The 25,887-nt window shown below is 52.2% G+C and overlaps 2 protein-coding genes across 2 annotated transcripts in view; one reads left to right on the plus strand and one right to left on the minus strand.

The window, feature by feature from the left end:
- Window positions 1-7,242, plus strand: part of Ptges (prostaglandin E synthase) — an 11,654-nt gene extending 4,412 nt beyond the window's left edge. Inside the window, exon 3 of the mRNA XM_005346118.3 lies at window positions 6,048-7,242. Coding sequence (XP_005346175.1) covers window positions 6,048-6,297 — 250 coding nt within the window. The 3' untranslated portion in view covers window positions 6,298-7,242. The remainder of the gene's footprint in view (window positions 1-6,047) is intronic.
- Window positions 7,243-18,231: 10,989 nt separating this feature from the next.
- Prrx2 (paired related homeobox 2) overlaps window positions 18,232-25,887 on the minus strand; it is a 37,955-nt gene continuing 30,299 nt past the window's right edge. Inside the window, exons 2-4 of the mRNA XM_005346119.2 lie at window positions 21,359-21,546; window positions 20,223-20,401; window positions 18,232-18,652 (exon numbers count right to left, since the gene is read on the minus strand). Coding sequence (XP_005346176.1) covers window positions 18,517-18,652; window positions 20,223-20,401; window positions 21,359-21,546 — 503 coding nt within the window. The 3' untranslated portion in view covers window positions 18,232-18,516. The remainder of the gene's footprint in view (window positions 18,653-20,222; window positions 20,402-21,358; window positions 21,547-25,887) is intronic.

Here is a 25,887-nt window from a genome sequence, read left to right on the forward strand (position 1 = left end):
GAGAGGAGAGAAAGGAGAGAGAGGGAAGGAGAGGGGAGGGGGCGAAGGAGAGAGGAGAGGGAGAGAGGAGAGAGGAGAGGGAGGGAGAGAGAGAGGAGAGAAAGGAGAGAAAGGAGAGAGAGGGAAGGAGAGAGAGGAGAGGGGAGAGAGAGAGGGGGGAAGGAGAGGAGAGGGAGAGAGAAAGAGAGGGAGAGAGGAGAGGGGAGAAAGAGAGAGGAGGTGGGGAGAGAGAGAGGGGGGGAGAGGGAGGGGGAGAGAGAGAGAGGAGAGAGAGACAGAAAGAGAGAGAGAACAGTTAAATATTAGAACCAGGGCAGGTGCCCTGGGCCACAGGGCTGGGAACACAGGAAGCATGTAGCCTGGATCCTGGGTCATGCATAAATCTGCCTTGTAGATTAGCACATGCTGGAGACAAGCCAGGCTGGTCCTGGGGCAATCAGGAACCAGGTTTAAGAATGGAACTCAGGGGGCTGGAGAGAGAGGGTCCTTAAGAGCACTCGTCACTCTTGCAGAGGACTCAGGTTTGAGTCCCAGCCCCCACAGGATGCCCTTGTCTGATCTCAGGCATTAGGCACATGCACATGCATATGTGTAGGCAAAAGTACTCATATAGAAAATAAAATAGATAACGTTAACTTAATTTTTTTTTCGAGATAAGAGTCTCACTATGTAGCTCTGGCTGTCCTGGACCTAGATCTCGTATACCGGGCTGGCTTTGAACTCACAGAGATCCTCCTGCCTCTGCCTCTCAAGTCCTGGGGGAAGAATGGAACTGAGGCCACCTGTAGTGGCCTCACCTGGAATTCCAGCACTGAGGAGGTGGGGGTGGCAGGATCAGGAGTTCGAGGCCAGCCTTAGCTGTACAATATACCATAGAGGCTTGCACAGACAACATGAGACAGGAAGGGTTAGTGAAGGAGGCCCTGAGTGAACATGTATTGTTGACATGGGCATGACCATGCCAAAGGCTTTAGCCTCAGACCCATGAGGATGACAAAACCTTCCTCAGGTGAGGCCTGGGAATGGGCAAAGCCTTCCTTTGGTCCCAGTGCGAACGTTGGCAGGATGTATAAAGACTAGCAACTGTAGCCTCCTCAAGGGTTTACAGGCAGAGACTGATCTGCTACACAGACCTCCTGACCCCTCCCCTGTTCTGTAAGCATCCGGTGGAGAGCGAGTGGCCCGCTGACCCCAGCTTTTCTGAGTGTGTCTCTTCTTCCTTTCATTCCCTTGCTGCCCCAGGCGGGGCCCAGCCTTGCTGGGCAGGTGCCAGCCACATTCTCGTCCCCGGACACCTGCCTGCACTTGCAGATGGAAATGTGTTCACCTGCAGCTGTGTGTCAATTCGCACACAGGACTGTTCCCCCTGGGGGGACACCTGACCCAAATTTTATTTGTTTCTTACCGTTTGGGCTTTTAGCCTAAAGAAAGAAGCAGTTTGCCAAGAGATTTGGCCCCCGGGTGCCAACTTCCTATGTTCTGTAAATGATATCCCGCCTGTCCATTTATCAGTAGGGGACACGGACTCAAGAGAGGAAGGGACACCTGCCTGTGGGCTCAGTTCCTTGGTAGCAGCCAGAGTTGGGGACCTCTGGTGGAAGCCCTGTTCCTCACTAGGGTTAGGTAGGGTGGGCATAGGTCCAGGTTGTCATTTTGAGATAGTTCCATGGCACTGCCTGGCCTCTGGGTAGAATCTAGAGGATCATCAAGGCTTCTGGTGACTTTGCTTGGGCCAGGTGACCACGGCAGGGGGGAAAGCAGAGTTGTCAGCCCAAGGAGAATGAGGAGCAATCACAGTTGTGTCCAGGCCAGGGCTGATGATTTGGGGGTGGCGACGATGAGGGTGGTGGTAACAAATTTAAGGCTGCTTTTCCTTATTTTCTGGGTACCAACACCCACAGCACCTCAGCACTCCGAGGAGAGTGTTGTTATCTATAGAGGTAGAAGGGTGTGCCAAGGTCTGGCCCTGAGGCTGTAACGCCTTCTGTCAGGAAGCAAAGCTTCAACCCCAGCCTCAGCCCCCACCCCTTACCGATTTCCCTTCCCTTTGCCTTTGGTACCGAGCAGCCGTCCTCCTTGCACCCTGAGCTCACGTACCTGTGCAGCATGGGTGACGAGCTGGGAGAGAGGGAACATGTTGCCGCCAGCTGCTGTCACTGCCCTGACCCTGGGTCACCAGAGGTCTCTCCCCACTGAGCAGTAAGACAGCTCTGTTACAGAGGGAGGGTGAGGGGCAGGCCCGAAGCCACAGGGGGCTTTGCAAGTCTCGTCTGGTGGGAACTGGTTTTGGGTGACTTTTGCCTCAGAATGCTGGTCATTACTGAAATGATACATTTCTCCCTGCCTCCCAGTGACGCCTTCCACGCCTCTGTTTGGAGACTGTAGCAGGGGAGGAGAGGTGAGCCTTATTTTTTCAACATCCGGATTTCCCCATTCCCTGCGCCAGGCACCTCAGTCGTGGCATTGTGGGGCCCCATTGTAGCTTCTAACAGAAGAGGGAGGGAGGCCCTGGGTCTGCGCTCCATCTGCTCCCAGCCACCTTTCCCACGTGGGCCACCCCTTTGCTGCCTGGTGAGGAATCAAGGGGTGGCCCGCCTCCCCAACCAGGGACCTGCCACAGAGCAGGGATCACTCCCGTCCCTGATCTTCATTTGTTCTCAACCTGGTTTGGTTTGGTTTTTGAGATAGAGTCCCCCGTAGCCCAGGCTGGCCTCTAACTCTCCAGCAGAAGGTAACCTTGGACTTCTGCCCCTCCTGGCTCTACCTTCTAAGTGCTAGAAATAGAGGCTTGTGTCACCACCTCTGGTTTATGTGCTGCTGGGGACTGAAACCAGGACCTTTTAATTGCTAAGGCAAATGTTATACCAGCTAAGTCATATACCAAGACTTTTTTAAAAAATCATTATTTTTCTTTATGTGTTGGGTGTTTTATATTATATACATGCAGTGACCAAAGAGACCAGAAGAGGGCGTCAGATCCCCTGTAACTGGCATTACAGACAGTTGCCAGTCACCATGCAGATCCTCTGCAAGAGCAGCCAGTGCTCCCAATCGCTGAGCCATCATCTTCCAACATTATCTTAAGGATAGGGCCTTTCGTAGCTCCAGACTGACTTCGAAGCTACTAGGGTGTTGAGGCTGACTTTGGATTCCTGACTCATGGTAAACCTCCTGCCTCAGCCTTCCAAGTGCAGAATACAAGTGCAAGCCAGCACAGCTGGCTCCTGACTCTCACTCTCTTATTTTGTGGGGGGAACAGGGAGGTTCAAGAGAGGGTGTCTCTCTGTGTAACCCTGGCTGTCCTGGAACTCACTCTGTAGACCAGGCTGGCCTTGAACTCACCTTTCTCTCCCTTCCAAGTGCTGGGATTAAAGGCGAGCACCACCACCACCACCACCACCTGGCCTTGACTCTCACTCAACACACCTTGCTTGTACGTGCCTGTGAGCCCAGGGGCCAGCCTCGGCTGCCATTGCTCAGGTTTTTGAGACAGCTTCATAACTTGGAACTAGGTTAGCCCATGGGGCTTCCTGTCTCCACTCCTCTGAGCTGGGATTGCAGGTGGGTACAGGAACACATAGCTTTTCATGTGGCTTCTGGGGTTTGAACTTGGTTCTTCATGCTTACATAGCTGACCCTTTACAGATGGAGCCGTCTCCCCGGTCCTCAGCTCCCATGTCTTAAGGAGCAGACAGTCTGGCACCCGAGCCCCTCCCCTCGAGCGTTCCCCGGCACTGTGACAATCATCCCATAGGATGTGGAGGCAGAGCTTGTCTGCAGGCATCTTTCTGCAATGGACTTTGAAGGTGTTCCCATAACTAAGACACAGAGGCTGTGTAGATACTGCTCCGTGTCATCGGGTGCTGTGATCTGAGGGAAACTTGCCCCGTCTCTGGTGACCCATGTGATGAGAAGGAACTGTCTTGCGTGGGGAGTCACCATGGCTTCTGCTCTTAGGTTTCCCACCCTTCCCTGTCATCAGCCCCCAGAGTCCATCCAGGCCCATCACCCAGTGCCATGCATCCCTGTGGTCTATCCCCCAGTAGGCTGAGAGCTGATCTTACCAGCCATACAGACCTGCTTTCCCTGTGTCCAGTCACAAGTTCATGATCGTGGTGAGGAGAAGGAAGGGCATAGGGATGGGTCTCAAGGGGAGAGAGGCTGACTGCCATACCTGAGAAAGTTCCAGGCCCTGCTGGAAAAAGGGGTGTGGGTGGGTGTGGGTGCACACCCTTGTGTGTGTGTGTGTTTGTGTGTGTGTGGCTGTAGTGTTTGTGTGTGTGTCTGTGTACAGAATCATGTGGGGGGTGCTGTGGTGTTGGTTTATGGGTATGTCTGGTGTGTGTGTGTGTGTGTGTGTGTGTGTGTGTGTGTGTGTATGAGAGAGAGAGAGAGAGAGAGAGAGAGAGAGAGAGAGAGAGAGAGAGAGAGAGACTTAAACAGCCCAGGCCTGCCTCAACTCACTAGCCTAGTATGACCAAGATTTATTTATTTTTATTTTACATGTGCTTACTTGCATGTATGTATGTGTGCACCATGTGTGTGCCTGGTACCTGGTATCCTCAGAAGCCAGAGGAGGGCATCAGATCCTCTGGAACTGGAGTCACACATGGTTGTGACCCACTCTGTGGGTGCTGAGATTCGAACCTGGGTCCTCCACGAGACACCACCACTCTTTGCTGCCAAGCCAGCTCTCCAGGCCCTGACCTTGAACCCTTGACCGTAGTTATTTTTCCTACCACACCCTATTCTAAGCAAAGCTGGGGGGGGGGGGGATAAGCAATCCACCTGCTAAGCTACATTCCCCCCACCCCACCCCACCCCCGCCCTTCTTAAGAATTTTTATGCCCTTGGCTGAATTTCTTTTCCTCCCATTACCAGGCCTCTCTCCTGCTCACCTGCTCACTTCCCTCAGCAAACAGGTCAATTCTGAATTCTTGTGCTGTTCTTACCACAGGGCCTTTGTGTATGCTGGGTACTTCCCAAGAAGATTCTTCCTCTGCCTGGCCGGCTTCTCATCATTTAGGCTCTAACACATCTCTCCAGCCCTGGCTACTGCCCCCGTCCCCTGCCACCCCCACCCCGGCAGCATTGGGGCGCTGGGTGCTCCAGGCCTCTACTGGGCTCTACCTCTTTTGCCCTTCACTCAGTAAGCTGCTGGGGGCTCTTGCTAAGACTCATTTTCCAGTGGGAAAAGAAGGCTTCCGTAGTGGTTCACCACAGCCGCGCTGGGGCCAGGCTGGGCTCGCCAGTGGCCTGGTGCTGCTGGTCAGATGGGCTGCAGCTGGAAGCCGGAGTCCTCAGACTGAGTGATGGAGCCTGTCCTGGGGAAGGTCACGGCTCGGCCACTGTTTATCTAAGCGGTCATCGATGGCTCCAGGCATTCGCTGTCCCTAGTTGACGGGCTTTGACTGCCTGGTTCATTTTTAAATGAGGCAGCAGTATAAACAGGGCCGTGGAAATTGAGTGACAGCCAGTGAGAGATTTCTTCCTTGGTTATTATTTATGGTAAGGTTGGATGCAGCCTTTCCGCCACACATGCTTATGAAAGAGTGGGCTAGCACGCGTGAAGCAGGGAAGGCTGGCCAGAGTCCTGTGCTTAGCTGGGCTGGTGAATGGAAGAATGCTATGGTTAGTCCGGCAAAGATGATGCTTAGTCTGCTGTTGGGGCGGAAAGGGACAGAGGCAGCACCAGGCAGGGTCCCAATCCTGCATTCATAGGGCAGGCATGTCTCAGCCCTGTCTCAGGGAATCCCTGTCACTCACCCAACCCTATCCTCTGAGTCCTCCTCCCTTGGTATCAGAAGGGGCAGTGTGGGGAAGGTGAGATGGACTGGGCCCATAGGAGCCCCGTTATTCCAGCTGTTAACTGTGCTTTGAGCCTCAGCCACATCTGGGTAAAAGCTCAGCATCACTGCCCCCCTTGGCCCTACACATTCTAGCTTATGGACCAGCAAAGGATTGGGGTATCTGGCAGCCTCAAGAGTTCCCTGGTGGATTGGGAGTCCCAGAACTAAGCCTGCTGACTGTACCCCTCTGCCCCCCAGAGCCCACCGCAACGACATGGAGACTATCTACCCCTTCCTCTTCCTGGGCTTCGTCTACTCCTTCCTGGGACCAGAACCTTTGATCGCCTGGATCCATTTCCTTGTTGTCCTCACAGGCCGTGTGGTGCACACGGTAGCCTACCTGGGCAAGCTGAACCCACGTGTCCGCTCTGGAGCCTACGTCCTGGCCCAGTTCTCCTGTGTCTCCATGGCCCTGCAGATCCTCTGGGAAGTGGCCCATCACCTGTGACCAGTGGCTGGAACCTCTTCATTTACCACACTGTGGACAGAAGCCACTGAGGCTGAGCCTGGAGACTTGGTGTCCCTTCTAAAAGAGGGATGGGCTCAGGTCCCAGGTTCCTGGCCACCTAGGTGTGTTGGATCCCTGAGCCCAATGTGTGCGCGTGTGTTTCTTTGCCTCTTGGGGTCTGGATGCCCAACTAGAACCACTTACAGATGAACTGTCAAGATGGACAGAATGTCCTTGACCCTTAAACATCCCACCCACACCCCCTCGTGCCTCGTAGTGGTGCACGCCTTCCATCCCAGCACTGGGGAGGCAGAGGCAGGTGGAGCTCTGTGAGTTCCAGGGCAGCCTGGTCTACAGAGCGAGTTCCAGGACAGTCAGGGCTACACAGAGAAACTCTGTCTCAAAAAACCAACCAAAAAAAACAAAAAAACAATCGAAAGGACAGAGGATTCTCTAACAAAGCCATCATTCCATCCAGGGCTAAAAATGAAGACTTCTCAAACCTACCCACAACTCTGGCCAGCCCAAAGAGAGACACCTGGCTGGTATGTGTCCTCACAAGAGACCCAGCGGCGGCCAGATCCCTCTCAGACTGCGCAGCTGGGGTGCTTGCTATTTTTCAGAGGTGGGCAGGTCTGCACGTCCCTGTTGACACCTCTCTGTTCTTTGTTCTGAGTGCCTTAGTACAGGCTGAGGAATGGTGAGTGCCATACAGTAAGCTCTACCTGCCTGCTCAAGGCCTTCGCTCCTCCGAAAGGCAGTCGGTGATGGGCTTTGGCCGGCCAGCTACGGAAAGTGAACTTTGGGCTTGTTCAGTATCTATGAGGTTTGAAGATACTAGACATCTACCCCTGTGGAAAACCTCACGTGTGTGTGTGTGTGTGTGGTGTCCCAGAGTCCTCCTGAGACCTGTTCAGGGTTAGTCATTAAACAGCAATGTGTGACCTGTGAATGCCCCGTGTTTCCTATTTCCAGTGTCCTTGCTGTCCCAGCTGGCCTGGTGCCTGCTGGGAATTTTTAGGGTTCTGGTGTTTGTATGTTTTGCTTGTTTGAGACTGGTTTCACTTAGCCCAAGTTGGCCTCAAACTTGAACTAACAGCCTGCCTGTACCTCCAAAGTGCTGGGATTATAGACCTGCACACCATGATGGGTTCGTTTCTGGCGCCCAGACAGCACAGACGGCCTATTTGTGGAAATCACACACCATCAGGCTGCTCCAGCGAAGTCCTTTTCTTCAGCGGATCCCTGATAACGTGGCCTTTGGCTTGGGATCCAGAGATGTCCAAATCTTGTCCTGCCTATAGCTTCCCTATAGCTCTGCCACCTGGATGCTGTTTTCCTGCTCCACAGGTGGAGACACAGGAGTGGCCGCCTGGAAGCTCAGGGGGCTGCCCCAGTGGGTCCCATGCCCCTCCGTGGTGAGATCTGCTTAGTGAGACCTAAGGCCAGCTAGCCTAGGCTTCAGTCCCACCCGGCCACAGCGCGCCGTAGTGGACAGCACTGCCCTCTTGTGGTGAGGTGAAACCTTTGGTCTTGGAGTGCTCGTCTAAGGAAAACAAAAACCATAGATGGGTTCTCTGCCTCAGCTCCCCTCCCTGCACTCTCACCCCTGTTTTGAGTGAGCATTAGGCTGGATGTACCTTCATATGTCATTGTCCCCCTCACCACCCCACTTGATACTTGAAATAATTTTAAGAAGGAGGCATTCCTGCATTTTAGACAAGATTAGGGGCGTTGAGATGTTATGTCCGAAGACTTCATTCCTGCGTTTTCATTTTATACATTTGGGTGTTTTGTATGAAGGCATGTCTGTATCATGTGTGTGCCTGGTGCCCATGGAAGCCAGAAGAGGGTGTTGGATCCCCGGAAGCTGGAGTTACAGACAGTTGTGAGGCACTATGTGGGTGCTGGAAATGGATCTGGGTTCCCAGAAGAGCAGCCGCTGCTCTTTAACACTGAGCCATCTCTCCAGGCCCATTTTAGCATTTTAGCCGAGGGATTCAGGGTCCAAGAAGAGAGATGACTTACTCTAAATTCCTGGGCTAGGACAGGAGGGAACTCAGCAGGGTAGGGCCCAGGGTGGATAGAGGCCTGTGAGGCCAAAGCTGGGCAAATGAACATCTGTCCATTTCTGTGTTTTTCCTCTTGAGGAAGGTGGGCTTGTGACTGCCAGGTGTTCTAGTAAGGACCTGCCAGCGGCCTGGTGCAGGAACATGTATCACCCACGACGATTGTATGATCTGGGGTCTGGGTGATGGAGCCGGCCCCTCAGATGGGACTGACTGGGTGATGGAGCCGGCTCCCTGGGGGGGTCTGGGTGATTGAGCCGGCCCCCTCAGAGGGGACTGGGTGACTGAGTCGGCCCCTCGGAGGGGACTGGGTGATGGAGCCAGCCCCTCCGAGGGGTCTGGGTGATGGAGCCGGCCCCTCGGAGGGAACTGGGTGATGGAGCCGGCCCCTCAGATGGGACTGACTGGGTGATGGAGCCGGCTCCCTGGGGGGGTCTGGGTGATTGAGCCGGCCCCCTCAGAGGGGACTGGGTGACTGAGTCGGCCCCTCGGAGGAGACTGGGTGATGGAGCCAGCCCCTCCGAGGGGTCTGGGTGATGTAGCCGGCCCCTCGGAGGGGACTGGGTGATGGAGCCGGCCCCCTCAGAGGGGACTGGGTGACTGAGCCGGCCCCCTCAGAGGGGACTGGGTGATGGAGCTGGCCCCCTCGGAGGCCCTGAGGGTCCACTCCTGCAGTACTTCCTCAGTCCTGCCCCTTAGCACAGCAGTGGGAAAGACAGCATGGCAAGGGACAGTGACGGCCCCCCTTGCAGTAAGGCTGGGAGCACTGATCAGGGGTCCTGTGACCCCAGCTGCCATAGTGACACTGACATTGGTCGGAAACTGGAAGGAAATTCAAGTGGGCTGGCTGTGGCAGAGCATACCTTTAATCCTAGCACACGGGAGACAGAGGCAAGGGGATCTCTGAGTTGGAGACCAGCCTGGTCTACAAAGCGAGACCTTCTCATAAAAGAAAGCCAAGAAATCCAACTGTAGGGGTGGGAAGAAGTCAGTCCCGGTGTGCTGTGGTGTGAAGCTGGGGCTGGTGGGAAATCAGGGTAAGAGGCCCCAAGGGTGGCCAGGGAGAACACAGGGTGGGGTGGATACCTAGGCAAGTGACCCAGTGGGCCACATATGACCCTTCCGCTTCAAGTGCCATGGACAGTGGACAGCTATGCTCATGAGTAAGAGAGAGGTGGGGACAGTGGCTCCAGCGTGGTACCACTGGGCAACTGGCAGGAACCGAGAGACAGGATCTTGAGACCTGTTCTTTTCCAGCCCTCACGGTAGGTAGGGAATGCAGGGAGTGGCCTCTTGACTGCGAATCTGGCCTCAAGACAGACAGCAGCGTGGCTCCAGCCCACAGCACAGGGTAGAGCAGGTGCACTGCCCAGGGAGGCACCTTGGTCAGTACCATCTGCTGAGCCAGCCAGAGGTGGCGGCACACAGTGCCTGAAGCTCCCTCCAGTCCTGGTACTACACCAGCAACTCTTGCCTTCTCTTCCTGGTCCAGTCTCTTGTCTTGTCCATTTCCCAAACTCCACCCAGACAGGACCAGTCCCTCCTCACCTGGGATCAGACACAGGGAAGGGTGTGGCTGGGCTTGGGGTCCTGGGGTAGAAGCAGCAGCCTGGAGCCTTAGAGTCCTAGACTTAGGAGCAGGGCAAGGACTTAATGGGGCCTCTAGGAGCCTGGGAAGTTGGAGCTGTCTAAAGTTGGTGCCCAGGGTCTTGGGAACATGCCCTAACCTCTGAGTGAGCAGGGGAGGCCAGGGCCAAGATGGGGTTCATACAAACCCAAGGGACAGTAGTCAACTGTAATATTTTTTTTAAAAAAAGTCTGTCTGTATGTATTCTTTGTGTGTATGTGGGTACATGTGTCATGCATGGTACATATGTGGAGGCCAGAGGACAACCTGAAATCAGTGCTCTTCTATCTTGTGGGCCCAGGGATTGAACTGAGATCCTTAGGCAACAAGGCCCTGCTTCGGTCTCTCAGGCCTCCATCCACCCCGGGCCCTACCTTGCAGAGTTCTCACCTGTCCTAGCCCAGGAATTCAGAGCAAGAGCCTTTACCTGCTGAGTTATCTTGCTGGCCCTTGCAACCTGTGGCTCCCACTCCGTAGACGAGGCTGGTCGTGGATTTGCCTGAGATCTGGGATTATTGACATATGGCAATGACATTAAGTTTAGTGTGACCCTGCCATTCCACCTTCCTGGACACCTCACCATTCAGCCAGCTCTGGGTGTCGGGTAATTAATTTCCCAGGGTGCACTGCATGTGCTTGCCCAGGTATCTTCACACATCAATCCCTGCTGGAGCCACAGGTTAGTACCCCCACACCAGCTCACATGGATTTCTTTTTGGTCTCATCTTGTAGCCCAGGGTAGCCCTGTAACTCACCACGTTGCCTATGTAAGCCTAGAACTCAGTGTGGGCCAGGCTGGCCTCAAAATCAAACAGCCAGGCGTGGTGGTGCACACCTTCAATCCCAGCACTCAGGAGGCTGAGGCAGGTGGATCACTGTATCAAACAAACAAAAATAGTTTCATTTTTTTTGAATAGTTTCATTTTTTTTAGACTAAGTTGCCTCCAGATTTAGGCAATCCACCTGCCTCAGCCTCCTACATTTGAAAATCACAAGCATGAGAGGTTTTCTTTTTTTAAAAAAAATTATTCCATGTGTTATGAGTGTTTTACCTATAGGATGGATGTGTACTAGGGGTGGCCTGGTGACCTCGAATACCTGAAGGCATCGGGTCCCCTGGGACTGAAGTTTCAGGTGGTTGTAAGCCACTATGTGGCACCAAATTTGGGTCCTCTGCAAGAGCAGCTCGCACTTTTAGCACTTTTAACCATCGAACTGTCTCTCTAGTCCCAGAAATGTTTGTTGTTGGTGTGTTTTGTGTTTTTATCGTTTGTTTGTTGTTTTTAAACCAAAGGTAATTAGTGAAGCAAGGTCTCACATTCCTAAACCTCCCTTCCCCAGTCTCTTCGAAGAGATCAACCAATCACATCAGATCGCGAAGTCCCGACCTCCCACCAATGGGATGAGCCACTGCCTCCATGGGGGATAAAGGAAGCCTTACTGGCCCAGTTGTGTTGATAGCCTGGTTTTTGTTGCGGCCCATTCTTTTTGCAGAATGAACTGCTTGGCTGAATACTTTGGTTTTATTTGTGTGCGTTCCTTTGTGCTGTTTCTTTGTGATTATTTCTAATGCAGGCAAGAGTCATCATGCCCAAGTTTCTAAGTTTGTTTGTGAGGCTTGCGGTACCTACAAGCACTCTCTGAAAAGATGGTGTTAATTTGGATAGGATACATATTTTTGAAGTCTTGTTCATTTTTGTCTCAGGATAATTTACAAGGGAAATACAGAAAGGAGGAGACCACACAGGGCCTGCCATTCAGAGGAAAGAGCTGATCATGTAATGGTTTTTGACTTTCCTTTTTTTTTTTTCTTTTGGGGGTGGTGATTTTCTTTTTTTTTTTTTTTTTTTTTTTTTTTTTTTTTGGTTTTTCGAGACAGGGTTTCTCTGTGGTTTTAGAGCCTGTCCTGGAACTAACTCTTGTAGACCAGGCTGGTCTCGAACTCACAGAGATCCGCCTGCGTGCCACCACCGCCTGGCTTTTTTAAAAACAATTATTGGGGCTGGAGAGATGGCTCAGCAGTTAAGAGCACTGGCTGCTCTTCCAAAGGTCCTGAGTTCAATTCCCAGCAACCATATGGTGGCTCACAGCCATCTGTAATGAGATTTGGCGCCCTCTTCTGGCGTGCGGGCATACATGGAGGCAGAATGTTGTATACATAATAATTTTTAAAAATTTATTGAAAAATTTAAGCACATTCTGGAATGTAACAGACAGGTGTTATTCTTTTTTAAAAAATGCTGCAAAATCCCCGCGGCAGTAGGCAGCAGAAATGCTGTAGGTCCCAAATGGTGGTAGCCGGCCATGTGGTGGCAGGCAGCGGGCTCTGGGAGCAGCCAGTCCCAGGCAGAAATGGCTGCCGGTCCCCGAGCGGTGGTGGCGGCAGACAGTGGACCCTGGGAGCAGCCAGTCCCAGGCAGAGACGGCTGCTGGTCTCAGAGCAGTGGTGGCAGGCCATGTGGCAGCAGACAGTGGGCCCCAGGCAGAGACGGCTGCTGGTCCCTGAGCAATGGCTGGTTCCAGACACGGAGACACGGTGGGCGGGAAGAAGACAGAAACATGGATAGACAAGACATGCAGGGTGAGGTTGAATGTTTATTCAGGGGGTTATGGAGGAGGAAGGGTGAAGGGAGGGGACAGAGAGAGAGGGAGAGAGAGAGAGAAGAGGAGAAAGAGACAGAGAAGGGGGGAAGCAGAGAAGTGGGGAGAGAGGCAGAAGTGAAGCTGCCTCTTCGAGAGGAAGATGGAAAGAGAGCGAGCTCAGGCCAGAAGCTGAAGATCAGCCTGCCTCAGCGGATGGGGAGGGGGAATGGGTGTGGCTTGTCTCTTAAAGGGACCAAAACCATAACAACAGGTTGTGTAAGACAGTGGCCCAGGCTTCGGGGCCCACTGGCCTCTCCTTAAAGCACACGCTCCCTTTGGCACGATTTCCATTGTTGCTGCTGTAGCCTGGTACACAATGTCGGTAGCTCACTAGCTGCCGATTTGACCAACTTCATCTTGTGAAGTTTGGATGAAGAAAATAATAAGGAGGGGCTGGAGAGATGGCTCAGTGGTTAAGAGCACTGGCTGCTCTTCCAGAGGTCCTGAGTTCAATTCCCAGCAACCACATGGTAGCTCACAGCCATCTCTAATGAGATCAGGTGCCTTCTTCTAGTCAGCAAGCATACAGACAGACAGAACACTGTATATATAATTAATAAATAAATCTTAAAAAAAATAATGAGTCTCTATGAGATAATGTTGTTTTTGCTGACTTGACTAAAAGTGAGGGTCTTCTGGGAAGAGGGTACCTCAGTTGAAGAAAATGCCTCCATCAAATTGGCCCGAAGGGGATTTCCTTCACTGATGATTGACCGTGGAGGGTCCAGCCCACCGTGGGCGGTGCCACCCCCTGGGCTAAGAACAGCCAATAAGCAGAGTTCCTCCATGGCCTCTGCTCCAAGCTCCTGCCTTGAGATCCTGCCCTGGCATCCTTTCTTGTTGGACTGTGAGCTGTAAGGTGATAAAATCCCTTTCTTCCCCAGGTCCCTTTGGTCAGGTGTTTATGCAGGAGCTTTTAGCAGGAGAAAGCAAAGCAGGGCCCTTCCCCTTTCTGTTTACCAAACAGAAACTCACAGCGTGGAATCATTCTGGGGTTTTGTTGTTGTTTGGCTGGTTTGGTTTTTCCAGACAAAATTTCTCTGTAACTTTGGCTGTCCTGGAACTTACAGAGATCCACCTGCCTCTGCCTTGCAAGTGCCGGGATTAAAGGAGTGTGCTGTACCACCCAGTCATCTTGTCTTTTATTTTTGCTTTATTTGTTGACAGTCTAGAACTTGGCTGTTTTTTTTTAACACACTACTTTATTAACCTTTTGAAAATTTAAATGTGTTTTTTTAATCATAATTATCACCCCCTAACTCTTCCCAGATCCACCCCACCTCCCTATTCTTCTTCCTCTTCCTCCTTCTTCTTCCTCTTGATAAAAACCCACCATCCCTGAGCCAGGTGTAAGGAGCCAAGCTCTCTAGACAGGGGAGCTCATTCCTTTGTCCAGTAGGAGTATCCTTCCTCCCTCCCTCCCTCCCTTCCTTCCTTTTCTTCTCTCTGCCCCCTCAAGACAGGGTCTCTCAATATAGCCTACCTGTCTTGAAACTCATTATGTAGACCATCCTGGCCTCAAACTCACAGAGATCTGCCTGCACCTACCTCCCAAGTGCTTGGATTAAAACTGTGGGCTACCACGACTGGCAGGAAAAGTTTTTCAAGATTTATTTATTTTTTTGAGATTGTTATTTTATGTGTGTGTTTGCCTGCATGTGTGTCTGTGTAGCACGTGTGTACACTGCCCATAGAGGCCAGAAGAGAGCGACAGAATGAGCTCTCCTTTGACCCGGGCCTGGAGTGGCAGACAGCCGAGAGCCATCATGTAGACACTGGGATTGAACTCAGGTCCTCTGGAAGAGCAGCAGTTGCTCTTAAGTGCTGAACCCACTCTCCAGTCCCTAAAGATATCTATCTATCTATCTATCTATCTATCTATCTATCTATCTATCTATCTATCTATCTATCTATCTATCATCTATCTGTCTGTCTGTCTGTCTATCTATCTATCTATCTAGCCAGGAATGGTTGTACACTCCTTTAGTTCCAACACTAGGGAGACAGAAGAAGGTGGATCACCACGTTTGAGGCCCACCTGGTCTACAGAGTGAGTCCCAGGACAATCAGGGGCCCACAGAGAAACCCTGCCTCAAAAACAAAACAACAGCCAACAATGTTATGTATATTTCTATGTATGTGTGTGTGTGTGTGTGTGTGTGCATATGCATGCGTGTGTGCACGTGCCTCTGCATTAGAGAGCATCAGATCCCCTAGAGCTGGAGCTGGTTGTTGGACCTAAACTCGGGTCCTCTGCAAGAGCAGCAGCGCTGTGCCGTCTCTCCAGTCCCATAGGGGGAGTATTTTGACTTCTTTGTCTCCCCTCACTCTGCTCCTCCGCAGTAAAGACTGCTGGACGTGTGGCTCAGCTGGGAGGGTACTTGCCTAGTTAGCATGAGCAAAGCCCTACGTTCCATCCCCGGCACCACATAGACCAGCTGGGAGGAGGCCTGAAGTGCCTTGCTCAAGGCCCTGAGCCACAAACTGTGGTCTTTTGCTGATATTATTTTCAACTCTTTGTCTCTGTTTGTCTGTCTGTCTGTCTGTCTGTCTGTCTGTCTGTGTCTGTTGTAAGAAATAAAAGCAGACACAATGCCCCCCTTCCTTTGGTCAAATAAGCAAAGCCAAGGGAGAATGGAGTCCAAGGGCTAGGCTGGGGCCTCAGGTGCCGTGGCTGCATAGGAAGATGACAGCCTGGGACGAGTGCCCAGGAAGCTGCTCGCACGCGGCTCTGCAGCCAGGCTCAGCTGGACGGTGGTGTTTAACCGCCTCCGCTTTGCTGAGAGGCGGGTCGCCCTCCCTCAGCTTCCTAGCGCAGCATGTGCAAACCATTAAGTTGGTTTATTTTTTCTAGAGTGCCAGAGTGGAAGTGACACAGACAGCCTCACGGTCACCCGTGGGAACATGACCTCCAGCATTTTCCGAAGCTGGCATTTCTGGGGCCCACCTTCAAGGCCCCCACTCAGCAGAACCCCATGTTGACAGCCGTCAGTCTTCAGTTCTTTGTGGTACTTTGCTTTGGGGGACCTATAGAGTAGAAGTGGGCAGGGCTAGGAGTAGGGTGGGGTGGAGGGATGGTTCGATGTTAAGGAGATCTGCTGTTCTTGCAGAAGACCCAGCTTTGGTTCCCAGTGCCCACATCAGGGAGTTCAGGACTGCCTGTCACTCCAGTTCCAGGGCATCTGACGCCCTCTTCTGGCCTCCACAGGCACCTGCAGGTCCATGGTACACACACACACACACACACACAGAGAGAGAGAGAGAGAGAGAGAGAGAGAGAGAGAGAGAGAGAGAGAGAGAGAGAGAAGCACATACATATAAATAAAAATAGATTTAAAAAATTTTAAATAGAAGGATGGGATGTGTCTCTAGTCAACTCTGGCTCCCTGACTTGGTACCTGGGAAGCCTGTTTCCACATCCACTCATGTTAAGCGAGGGGAAAAAGGGTATCTTTGCAGCCTGTGGGTTGGACTATTGCTGATACAAGTCCTCAGGTAAAGGGAGAAGCGAACACTGTGTGCTGCAGACCAGTTAGGCATAGCCAGCTTCTAGAAACTTCCTCGAGGCAGGCAGGTCCTATATTCAGGTATCTCATCTCGGGTATCCTTGGCATTCAAGCCTCCCTTTGTTTCTCAGTCATCCACTCAGGCCTGTCCCGCTTCTATGGCATCTTCCGCATTTGCCCATACTGCCTCCATATGGTCCAAACCGCTGCCCAGGAGGAGGCCTGGACATCTGCCTCAGTTTCTGACGAAGGCCAGAGGGCATGTTCCTCCTCCTAGCACCCCACTCCCCTGAACCAGCCTTGGCCCAAAGAGAAGCCTCTGAACTGCCTCAAGGCCTGTTGTGCTCGCTGGGGCACTCCTTCATAGTCTTAGGCTAATGGTGTGCTCACTCCCGTAGCGGATCACCCCTGGGGTTGCAGAGAATCCCCTACTCTCTGCCCTAAACCCTTACTCCCCATCCAGAAGCTGGAGTCCATGTTGAGTGCGTTGTAGACTCAGCAAATGAGTGACAGAGGCCCAGGGAATGCACACCCAGAGCAGAAGACATGGCTCCAGGGTCTGGGACACAGTGCAGTGTGCAGAGAGCCCCACATTTGACCTCCAGAACCATATAAACCTGTCAAATCCCTGTCATCTCTGTACCTGGGAGACAGAGCTTGGAGAATCAGGACTGTTGGGGACTGCAGACCGCCAGACCCTGAATTTCTTGTAAACAACTTGTTTCCCTCTGCTCTGAGCAGCCTGCAGCTGCTCTGAGCACGAGACCCGGATAGCAATTCTGGTGGGGCTGCAGCTGAACTATCAGAGAGTTGGGCGTGGCCAGAGCCCTATAGAAGCTGCCCAGTGTGATTTTTTTTTAAGGTTAAAAACGTTTTTTAGCCGGGCGGTGGTGGCGCACATCTTTAATCCCAGCACTCGGGAGGCAGAGGCAGGCGGATCTCTGTGAGTTCGAGACCAGCCTGGTCTACAAGAGCTAGTTCCAGGACAGGCTCCAAAACCACAGAGAAACCCTGTCTCGAAAAACCAAAAAATAAAAAAATAAAAAAAAATAAAAAAACGTTTTTTAATGTATAACAATGTATATCTGTGTGTGTACCAAATGGGAGCCCACAGAAGCCAGAGGAGGACACTGGATCTCCTAGAGCTGGAGTTACGGAAGCAGCTTACTGTGTGTTCTGTGAACTGAACCCAGGTCCTCTGGAAGAGCAGCAAGTGCTCTTAGCCACTAAGCCATCTCTGCGGCCCTGTGATGATTAGCTTTAATTGTCATTTCAGCACAACATGGAGTCACCCCATGAAGAAAGTCTCAGTGAGGGCTGTCTGAGTCTAGCTGGCTATCGCCATGCCTGTGGCAAGCCGTCTTGATTACATGAATTGATGCAGGAAGACCCGTCCATTGTGGGCAGCTCCTGGACTACGGAAGCCGAGAGAGGGAGCCAAGCAATAACATATATATTCACTGCTCTTGACTACGGGTGTTACCAGCCACTTCAAGGTCCTCGGCTTCTCACAGTGGTGGATGTACCTGGAATTATAAGCTGAGGTAATTCCTTTCTCCCCTAAGCTGCTCTTTGCCAGTGTATTTTGCCCTAGCAATTGGAAAGGAAACTAGGGTTCTCTCCATGGCCAAATGACCAGAGGATGCCACACTTCTGCACATGCTCAGTGGAAAGAATTTAAACCTAGCACCAATCCCCACACTCTAGGCGTGGCCACCCATCTGCCATACCAGAAAGAGATGTCCCCTGGCCATTCACCCAGCAAGACTCCTCCAGAGCCTCCAGGTGTCCCCACGGGTCTCAGAATGGGAAATGAAGCCTGGGGCAGGTTTTGCCTTCTGCCCCCTCTCCCTTCTGGGGACCCTGTGGGGTGACAGCGCCACACCTGAAGAACCACACAGCGCAGGCAGTGAGCCCCATCGAAGCAGCTGTATGAGCCAGTCCAGGCCCAGTGCCACCCGCAAACTGCTACCTGTCGGGAGGGCTGTGATCCAGCCAGCCAAGCGCTGGCACCCTCTGCGAGCACCTGCTGTGCCCTTCTGAAGTCTCGTGGAGCTTAAGAAAAATGGTTTTATTCCTTAAAGACAAAAGCTTTTTGGTTTTAATACATAAGTGAGTTCCTTGGCGGACTCCTGTTCCGCCCTCCGGCCAGGCCACTCCAGGGACCTCAGGCCACAGTCTCGGCCACCATAGGCAGAGAGATGTTCACCGGCGCTTCTAGCACCCAGCAGGCCTCTGGAACTCAGGAAGCTGGGGTGAAGAGAAGGCACAGGAGAGGCTGCCCAGTCTCCCTGGGGACAGCCGCAGACAAGGCCACTTCCGTTGGTGCTGTCTGTCACTGAGTCAGGAAGGAGGCTGGACCCAGTGCACACTGTCAGTTCACTGTGGGCACCTGGCTGTGGTGCAGGCTGAACTCTTTGGCCTTGAGGCGCAGGCTGGCGATGCTGTTGGCCATGTTGACCCCAGGGGTGGCAGGACTTGAGCCTCCGGGGCTGTAGGGAGGCACAGAGCTGGGAAGACAGGAAACACAGGAACCCATTGGTGCATCTGGCTAGTCCTATTTCCTTTGGTGAGTTCAGGGTGGCAGGGTCAGGGGAGGAGACAAGCATCCAGAGGTAGGACTGGGTCAAAGGAGCCTGCCTAGCCCAGTGCAGTGGCTCACACCACTGTAACCCTAATATCCGGGGTGCTGAGGCGAGAGGATGGCCTAGGCTACGGCGTGAGACCATCACCTTTTTTTAAAATATTTATTTATTTATTTATTTATTTATTTATTTATTTATTTATTATGTATACAATATTCTGTCTGTCCAGAAGAGGGCACCAGACCTCATTCCAGATGGTTGTGAGCCACCATGTGGTTGCTGGGAATTGAACTCAGGACCTTTGGAAGGGCAGGCAATGCTCTTAACCACTGAGCCATCTCTCCAGCACCATCACCTTTTATTTGTTGGTATTTCTCTCTACATGGAGACCCTCCTGAGAGTGGGACGTGTGCTCTCTGTCCCATGGCACAGCTCTGGGTGAGGATGGACCAGGGAGGGAGGCTGGAGACCCAGGAGCCACACAAACTAACGCACAGGTGAGGGGATGGAGCTGTGGGATATGACGGCCCGACTCCTAGCACCCGCTCCTTTCCACCTGACCATCTTGGAGGGAGCCATTGTTAAAAAAGACTTATTTTCCTTTTTATTTATGTATATGAGTGTCTGCCTATATGTATGTCATTACACCATATGATTGCCTCCATGTATGTTATTACAGCATATGATTGCCTGCATGTATGTTCTACACCATATGATTGCCTGCATGTATGTCATTACACTATATGATTGCCTACATGTGTCATTATACCATATGATTGCCTGCATGTCATTATACTATACGATTGCATATGACCAAATGTATGTCATTACACCATATGATTGCCTGCATGTCTGTCATTACACCATATGATTACCTGCATGTATGTCACTACACCATATGATTGCATATGACTACATGTATGTCATTACACCAAATGAGTGTCTTGTCCCGGTGGAGTGTAAAAGGTGTCAGATCACCTGTACCTGGAGTTACAGACGGCTGTAAGCTACCACATGAGTGCTGGGAACTGAACCCAGGGCCTCTGTGAGAGTAGCCAGCACTCTTAACCTCTGAAGCCATCTTTCTAGCTCAAAGAAGGAGTTTATTTTATTTGTTTGTTTGTTTGTTTGTTTTAAGCAACAAAGCCACTCCTCTACATGGCTCTAGACCCAGCCAGGATTACAGGACGGGAAAACTTGCCCTCAGCGTTCCCAGACTGTCTCCCGCCTGGAGGATGGACACAGGCGTGGGTCTAGCTACCTCAGGGTAGAGCCCACACTTTGCTCTCCTCCAGGCAGGTCTGGCTTCTCCCCTCTCCACACGCAGGTGCATACACACGTGCACATCAATGCTTGTGTGGACACACGCATGCTCATGATCCTGTGCATACCTGAGCACTCACGCAGGCTCGTAAACACTCACATGTATGCACACGCATCCATACACCATGCAAGCTCTCCCCAGAGAGGTGGCCCAAAGAGCCCCCAGTCTCACCTGTAGGGAGATGATGCTGGCCAAGACAGATAATCCGGGTTCAGCGCGGTAGGTCGGGGGGCCACCGGCTGCTCAATGGCGGTCTCCTGGCCATAAGATTTGAGAAGCGAGGCAGAGCGGGTAGCCAGCATGGCACGTTCGTTCCGGCGAAACTTGGCACGGCGGTTCTGGAACCAGACCTGAGAGGGAGAGTGTGGCAGGTGGGGTCCGGCAGATTTTGAGGGGACCTACATCCTTGTGGATCTGGGCACATAATGTGCTGTCCCAGCCCTGAGCTGGTGGCTTCATTCTCTGACCTTTGGACTCCTGCTCTAGAATGGGGGTGATCAACAGTACCTGCATCATATACCGGGAGCAGGACATGTGAAAAAGAGATCAGTGGGCGGGTAAGCCCTTGGGTCCTGGGATAACGTGGGCTCCCAGGTGGGCTCCCAGGACAGAGCTGGCAAAGGACAGCTGAAAAGTCAATAATTTCTTCTTTTACTGTTTTTTAAGACAGGGTTTCTCTGTGTACCCTTGGCTGCTCCTCTCTCTCTCTCTCTCTCTCTCTCTCTCTCTCTCTCCTCTGTGTGTGTGTGTGTAGGTCTGTGGTCAATGACCACTATTGGATCTCTATTCTGCACCACGATTTTCTTTTTCTTTCTATTTGTTTATTGAGACACGGTCTCCTGCTAAGCCTGGGCTTGCCTGGTCTAGACTGGCTCCGATGATCCCCCAGGGTCCTCCTGTCTCCACCTCCCCGGCATGGCATTACAGGTGTACAGTGTCCCTCCCAGCTCTTTAGGGTGCTGGGTATCTGCACTCAGGTCCTCATGCCATGGCAGGCACTTTATCTGCTGAGCCATCTTCCCACCCCCGCTCTGCGTTTTTATACAAGCATTGGCTCCCTGAATGGTAACAACCATGCACTCTTTCTAGGTGCATTTTCAGGGAGAAACTGATCGGGGTTGGACATCTCGCTCCTTCCATGTCACCAGCTGTAGCGAGGCTTTCATCTGAACTTTATTCTCCTGGCTTGGGATGCTCCGAGCTCACCCCCACCTCCTCAGGCAAGTACCTGCCCCCCTGGCCCACCAGTGGCCACCAGTCTGGATGGCCATTCCTGTTCTGGGAGCCTCTGGATGGGTCCCACTTACCTGGACACGTGCCTCACTGAGGTTGACGCGCCGGGCCAGCTCCTCACGCACAAAGGCGTCGGGGTAGTGCGTGCGCTCAAACACTCTCTCCAGTGCCTGCAGCTGGCTACTGTTGAACGTGGTTCGGTTCCGGCGCTGCTTCTTCTTTCTCTTGGTGGCACTGCCACGGCCCGGGCTGGGACACTCACCTAAGGAAAGATGGAGGGTCAGCAGACTGGCTGCAGGGTGCCCACAAGGTCCCTAGTGACATATGGGGTCCCCATGGCCCTGTCCGGGGATGTCCACAGTATCAGCAATCTGTTCCTCTTACACTGGCTTTCCTGTGTCTACTCTGCAGATGGCCTCAGACCTGAGGGGTGGGACATATCCTGCTACCTTTTTGCCTATGTCCACATATCACTCACCCACCTATTAGTGGTATGAATGAACTACCCATTCACACATCCATCACCCATATATCATCCATCCACATATCCATCTACCTGCCTGTCAATTCATCCATCCATCCCCCCACCCATCCATCCATCCCCCTCTCCATATATCCATCCATCCATCCATCCATCCATCCATCCATCCATCCATCCATCCCCCTCTCCATATATCCATCCATCCATCCATCCATCCATCCATCCATCCATCCATCCATCCACTCCCTCATCCAGTCATATATCAGTCCATCTTCACATCCATCCATCCATCCATCCATCCATCCATCCATCCATCCATCCACTATTCATTTCTTTGAGACAGTATCTCTCTAGACAGACTTTGTGGTCAGCAAGCTCCCCAGGATCTGCCTATCTATGCCCCAACCCTGGTGCTGCAGTTACAGGTACCCAGGATTTTCACATAGATGCTGGGGACCTGCAAGCTTACACAGCAAGCATGTTGCCTACTGAGCTACCTCCCAGGTCCTAAAATGTGTGCTTTAATAGCCAAGAAACATCGTCTACCACAGTGCCATGTCCAGCCAACACAGGAGCCCCAGCTTCTCCATCCTGTGCCCCATGGTTCACACGACTGCAACACACAACCTTAAAGGCTAATACGCGTGCTGCCATGCCACGTGTGTGGGGCTCTGACTGGGTTGTTTTATTTACTAATATTCTGGAACCTTCCATCTCTGCACACTTGATTCTGTTTTTCCTCATGTTCCTCCTTCTACCTGCAGGAGCCAGTTTTTTAATGAGCTTTTTTTATATTTTATTTTGTGTACATTGGTGTTTTGCCTGAGTGTATGTCTGTGTGAGGATGTTAGATCCCCTTGAACTGGAGCTACAGACAGGTGTGGGCTGCCATGTGGGTGCTGGGAATTAAACCCGGGTCCTCTGGAAGAGCAGATCTTAACCACTGAGCCATGGCTCCAGCCCTTTAATTAGTTTCTGCCCCACCCCTCCAGTATTGTTCTTGTTATTCAAGTATAATAAAATATGTGTAGTAGAGGAAGTGTCGCTTGCACTGATCATGCCCCCCCCCCAAGCCTTCCTGGGGCAGTTGGTGAACGGAACCTTCTTCTTGCTTCTCTTCATGGCTGCATGCTATTTACCACTTATGCAACTGTGCTGTAGCTTGTTCACAGGGTCCTCATAATAGACACTTGGTGTGTTTCCAATCTTTTAAAGCTAAAAGAATATTATTGCTGGGCTATGGTGGTGCACGCCTTTAATCCCAGCACTCAGGAGGCAGAGGCAGGCGGATCTCTGTGATTTCAAGACCAGCCTGGTCTACAAGAGCGAGTTCCGCGACAGGCTCCAAAGCTACAGAGAAACCCTGTCTTGAAAAACTAAAGGTAATATCACAGTGAATCCCCCATGCAAACAGGAGCATCTGTTTTCGCTGTGCATCTTGGCTACAGATGTTTAGAGATGGGAGTAGTGGCCAGTGTGCAGGTGTGGCCAGTACCCTATAGTCTGTCCCGTTCCTTTCCCCATCACTGCTGCTTGGGAGGCCTTGGTGTCTGCTGCTCAGTCATCAGAGTCTGCTGTCAGACCATCTTTGGGACTTTGGTCCATACTTTGTATTTTGTTTCTTTAGTGACACATTCCTCCCTGGATTTGATACTCAAAGGTAACCCCGTAGCTCAGGAGCAGAGCACTTGCCTGGCAGGGGGAGGCTCTGGGTTTTGTCCCTAGCATTGCAGAAGACAGCGAGTGTGTTCCTTGGGGGAGAGGGAGATGATAGTTAACAGCAGGATAGTTCAGTGGCCAAGGGCACTTGCAGACAAGCCTGACTGCCTGAGTTCAATCCCCAGGACCTGGTAGAAGGCGAGAACTGAACTGACTCCCGTGAAAAATGTCCCCCGACCTCCACGGGAACACTAGGGCATACGGATCCCCCACCCAACTATCCACACACTCACAAAACAAACAAAAATGTAATTTTTCCTTTTGAGACATGGTTTCTCTGTATAGCTGTAGCTGTCCTGGAACTCAATTTGTAGACCATGGTGGCCTTGAACTCACAGCAATTCTCAGGCCTCTGACTCCTGAGTGCTGGGATTAGAGACCACTATGTCCAGCCCCTGATCAATTTATTTATTTTCAATACTGGGGGTGGAACCAGGGTCTCATGCTCGGGGCACTGAGCTACAGTCAAGCCCTGCAGACAGTTTTGTGTATCAGGGGTGCTAGTGGGACTAATAGCAAGTTAGGGATGCCAGTCAGGGCGCTCCAGCACGCAGGCCAGCCCTGCCCCCATGTCCAGGCATCCTCTGCTCCAAAGCACAGCAGCTGACTGAGCAGGAGCTAATCTCCAGAGTGTTCCCATTTGGGGAAATACTTGCAAACATGAGCCGAATGTAAGGGAGAGGCAGTGGTGAGGGAACGCGGTATAGCTGGTGCAAGCTGGCCTGGTCACCTGTTCCCTCCCCCTGCCCCCTTGTCACTCCACACCCGTCTGATCTTTTGTGAAAAGGCTAAGATGGATGAGTATGCCTGGTCCTGGGAATGTCCCCATCCCCAACCCTACCCCCACCCTCCAACCCCTGGACAGGAAAGAAATCCTAAACCAAAATAACTAAGCCCGGGTGCTGAAAGAGTCAGGTGGTGAACAAGAGCCCAAAAGTAGAGATGGAAGCTTCGGGAACATGAGCCATCCCCAGAGCTGACTTCCGCCCTCCTTCAGGCAATGCCACTTGGGCATACACCCAATGCAGGAGGCATTTCAGCCAAAAAAGGAGAGTTTTTCTGGAAGTTTCTGGGCAATTGGAAACTGGGGGTGTTTAAATGAAAACCATTTTTTGCAGGCTTGCTCGCTGAGGGACTGTGGGAAGAAACCATGACACTTGGGGCCAGACATGCTGGTGGTGACTTACAGCAAAGGTTCCCAATGCCCAGACCCCTTCCCTGATGCCAGCAGGGGTCCATCAAGGGAATTTAGCCATCACCTCCTCACCCCCACTCCCTGGGTCACAACAGCAGGTCAGTTGGATGCAGAGCTTTCCAGGAAAATCAGTCTGTGCAAGAAATGATCTTAGTATCCTCCCACCAAAGTCCAGCATGGCTGTGAGGTGCTGAGCCATTTCACACATGGGGAAACTGAGGCTCTCGGGCTCTCTCATTCAAGGCTGTGTAGCTGGAGTTGGGACCATGTCAGCTGAAAGGCTCAGTAGCCCCATTCCCATACGGTCCCTTTCCACAGCCACCTCACTCCCGAGGACACTGTCTGTCGCAGCTCTCAGAGCCCATGGTGATGAGCCTCTAGCCTCATTGTCTCAACCAATGCAGAGATTCAGAGTCTCCCTGACAGACCTGAGCAGTGTCTGGTCCCTAGAGGAAGTCTCCATACTGGGGGTTTTGGGACAATAGCTTGCTCTAAGACTCAAGCTGGTGTGAGTTGCAAAGAGTCCTTAGTGCAAGAGCACAGACAGCCATTGCTCAACAAATGAACCCTCCTGCTCTGTGCCACAGCCTGGTCCTGTATCCTTCCCAGTGCAGTGGTGGAAGGGTGGGGACTCAGCTACCGCAAAGCCCAGGCAGCAGCCTCCCGAGTCACAGCCTTAAGCACACAGCTCTTGTGAGGGCCACTGTCTTGCCTGCTTGTCACAGGTTCCTGCTCTGCCTACTGAGAACAGGGATTCCCTCTGGGCTCCAAGCTTGGCTTCAGATATTTGGAAAACAAATAAATTCTTTCCAGGCCCCAGTTGGTGTGCAAGTCCTGGCTCATCTGAGTGACCCTCCTTGGCTGGTATTCACTGGGTGGGCTGCATCCCAGCAGAGCCTGGGCAGTCTCCTCTGGTTTCAGGACCACTCTCTGCCTTCTGCATGTGACTAATTACACACATTTAAAGATCCCTGTGAAAGACCACACATACAAGGGCAGCCTAGGCTACAGACTGAGTTCAAGATCGGCCCCGGGGAAGTTAGTGAAACTCAGACTCTAAAGGAAAACTAAGAGGGCTTGAGGATGCAGCTCAGTGGTAGAGCTACATGAATGGAATCCTGACTCTACCCCCAGAACAGAACAAAACAAACAACAACAAAAACAAAGGAGCAGCTGGGTGGTGGCTGTGGTGACACGCGCCTTTAATC

The sequence above is a fragment of the Microtus ochrogaster genome, chromosome 4, assembly GCF_000317375.1.
Source record: "Microtus ochrogaster isolate Prairie Vole_2 chromosome 4, MicOch1.0, whole genome shotgun sequence".
NCBI classification, from domain to species: domain Eukaryota; kingdom Metazoa; phylum Chordata; class Mammalia; order Rodentia; family Cricetidae; genus Microtus; species Microtus ochrogaster.